General features: G+C 43.5%; 1 protein-coding gene across 1 annotated transcript; it reads right to left on the reverse strand.

Moving 5' to 3' along the window:
- Positions 1–342: 342 nt before the first annotated feature.
- On the reverse strand, positions 343–1,266 carry LOC138808051 (olfactory receptor 1f45-like). The gene has a single exon (XM_069994012.1). The coding sequence runs from the start codon at positions 1,264–1,266 to the stop codon at positions 343–345; it is 924 nt and encodes a 307-aa protein (XP_069850113.1).
- Between the last annotated feature and the right edge of the window lie 308 nt (positions 1,267–1,574).

The following is a 1,574-nucleotide window of genomic DNA, read 5'->3' on the forward strand; positions in this document are numbered from 1 at the left end:
GTGCTCTACCACTTTGAGCCACAGAACCACTCTGGTTTTCTACTGGTTCACTGGGGATAAGAGTCTCATGGACTTTTCTTCCGTGGCTGGCTTTAAACTGTGATCCTTAGATCATGATAGATAGCATTATTGGCATGAGCCACTGGTGCCCAGCTAGATAATAGGCTTATGATCGTGAGTAGGTATCCACATTAGGTTTATAAGCAGATCAACATCATAAATCACCAATGACAGACATACATATGAGCTAGTTTTGCATCTGTATGGTTTTCATTTCTCTTATTACAAATAGGAAGAAATGTAGGGTAGGGAAGACCCATCTCATCTGTTCAGATTTCTCTTCTAGGATCTGAAAATTACCTTCCTTAGGGCTGCTTTCATGTCACGATTCCTCAGGCTGTAGATGAAGGGATTGACCAGGGGTGTCATCACTGTGAACAGGACAGTGGCCACCATGTCTGCCACTGAGAAGGAGGACGAAGGATGCATATAGACTCCCAGGATCGCCCCATAAAACAGGGACACCACAGTGAGGTGAGACCCACAGGTGGACAGGGCTTTCCTTATGCCACGGGCAGATGGCACTCTCAGCACGTTAGAGAAGATGTAAGCATAGGAGACCACGATGCAGGTAAATGGTGTTAGAAAGATCACCCCTCCCTCAGTGAAAGCTGCCATGTCATTGATGAAGGTATCAGAACAGGAGAGCTTCAGTAAAGGGTAGGGATCACAAAAGAAGTGGTGCACTGTGTTGTCTGAACAAAACGTAAGCCGGATCATCAGAAGAATGTGAAAGAGAGCGTGCATGTTTGTGATAACCCATGATATAGCCACCAGCAGGACACAGAGTCTGGGCCTCATGATCAAGGAGTAGTGCAGTGGGCGACAGATGGCCACATAGCGGTCGTAGGCCATTGCACTCAGGATGAAACCATCCATGTTGCAAAATATGATGAAGAAGTACATCTGGGTCATGCACCCCATATAGGAGATGGACCTGCTACCCACCAAGTGATTCACTAGCATCTTGGGGACGATGACTGATGAAAGGCAGATATCGACACTGGAGAGGTTGGCCAAGAAGAAGTACATGGGTGTATGGAGGTGAGGGTCACAGCTGATGGCCAAGATGATGAGAAAGTTCCCAATGAGAGTGACCAGGTACGTCCACAGGAACACCCCAAAGACAACCTCTTCTTGATCTGACTGTCCAGAGAATCCTAGGAGGAGGAATTCTGTGACTGTAGTCTGATTGTTCCCCTCCATGTCTGTGGAGAAGAAAGTATCATCATACAGTAAGATCACATACTAGCATGAGAACAAATAATATAGAGAAAATTACACCTTGATTGGGAATAAGGTAAAGTTGGATTATCTTCTTTTGTAACTCTATAGAAAGAAAGCCTGATTAATTCCGGTATAAATTATGAATAGGTGTCTTTTTATGTTTGCTATTTAAATCAACTTTAGTCCTATTTACATAGTTGCATGGATAGGTAATTTCTTATACAATATTTATTTTAATCTAACAATTTTGGCTTTCTATCTTATTCAAGCATTCAGAATGATTGGAT

The sequence above is a fragment of the Dipodomys merriami genome, unplaced genomic scaffold (assembly GCF_024711535.1).
Source record: "Dipodomys merriami isolate MVZ:Mamm:240054 unplaced genomic scaffold, mDipMer1.0.p SCAF_44, whole genome shotgun sequence".
Taxonomy (NCBI): Eukaryota; Metazoa; Chordata; class Mammalia; order Rodentia; family Heteromyidae; genus Dipodomys; species Dipodomys merriami.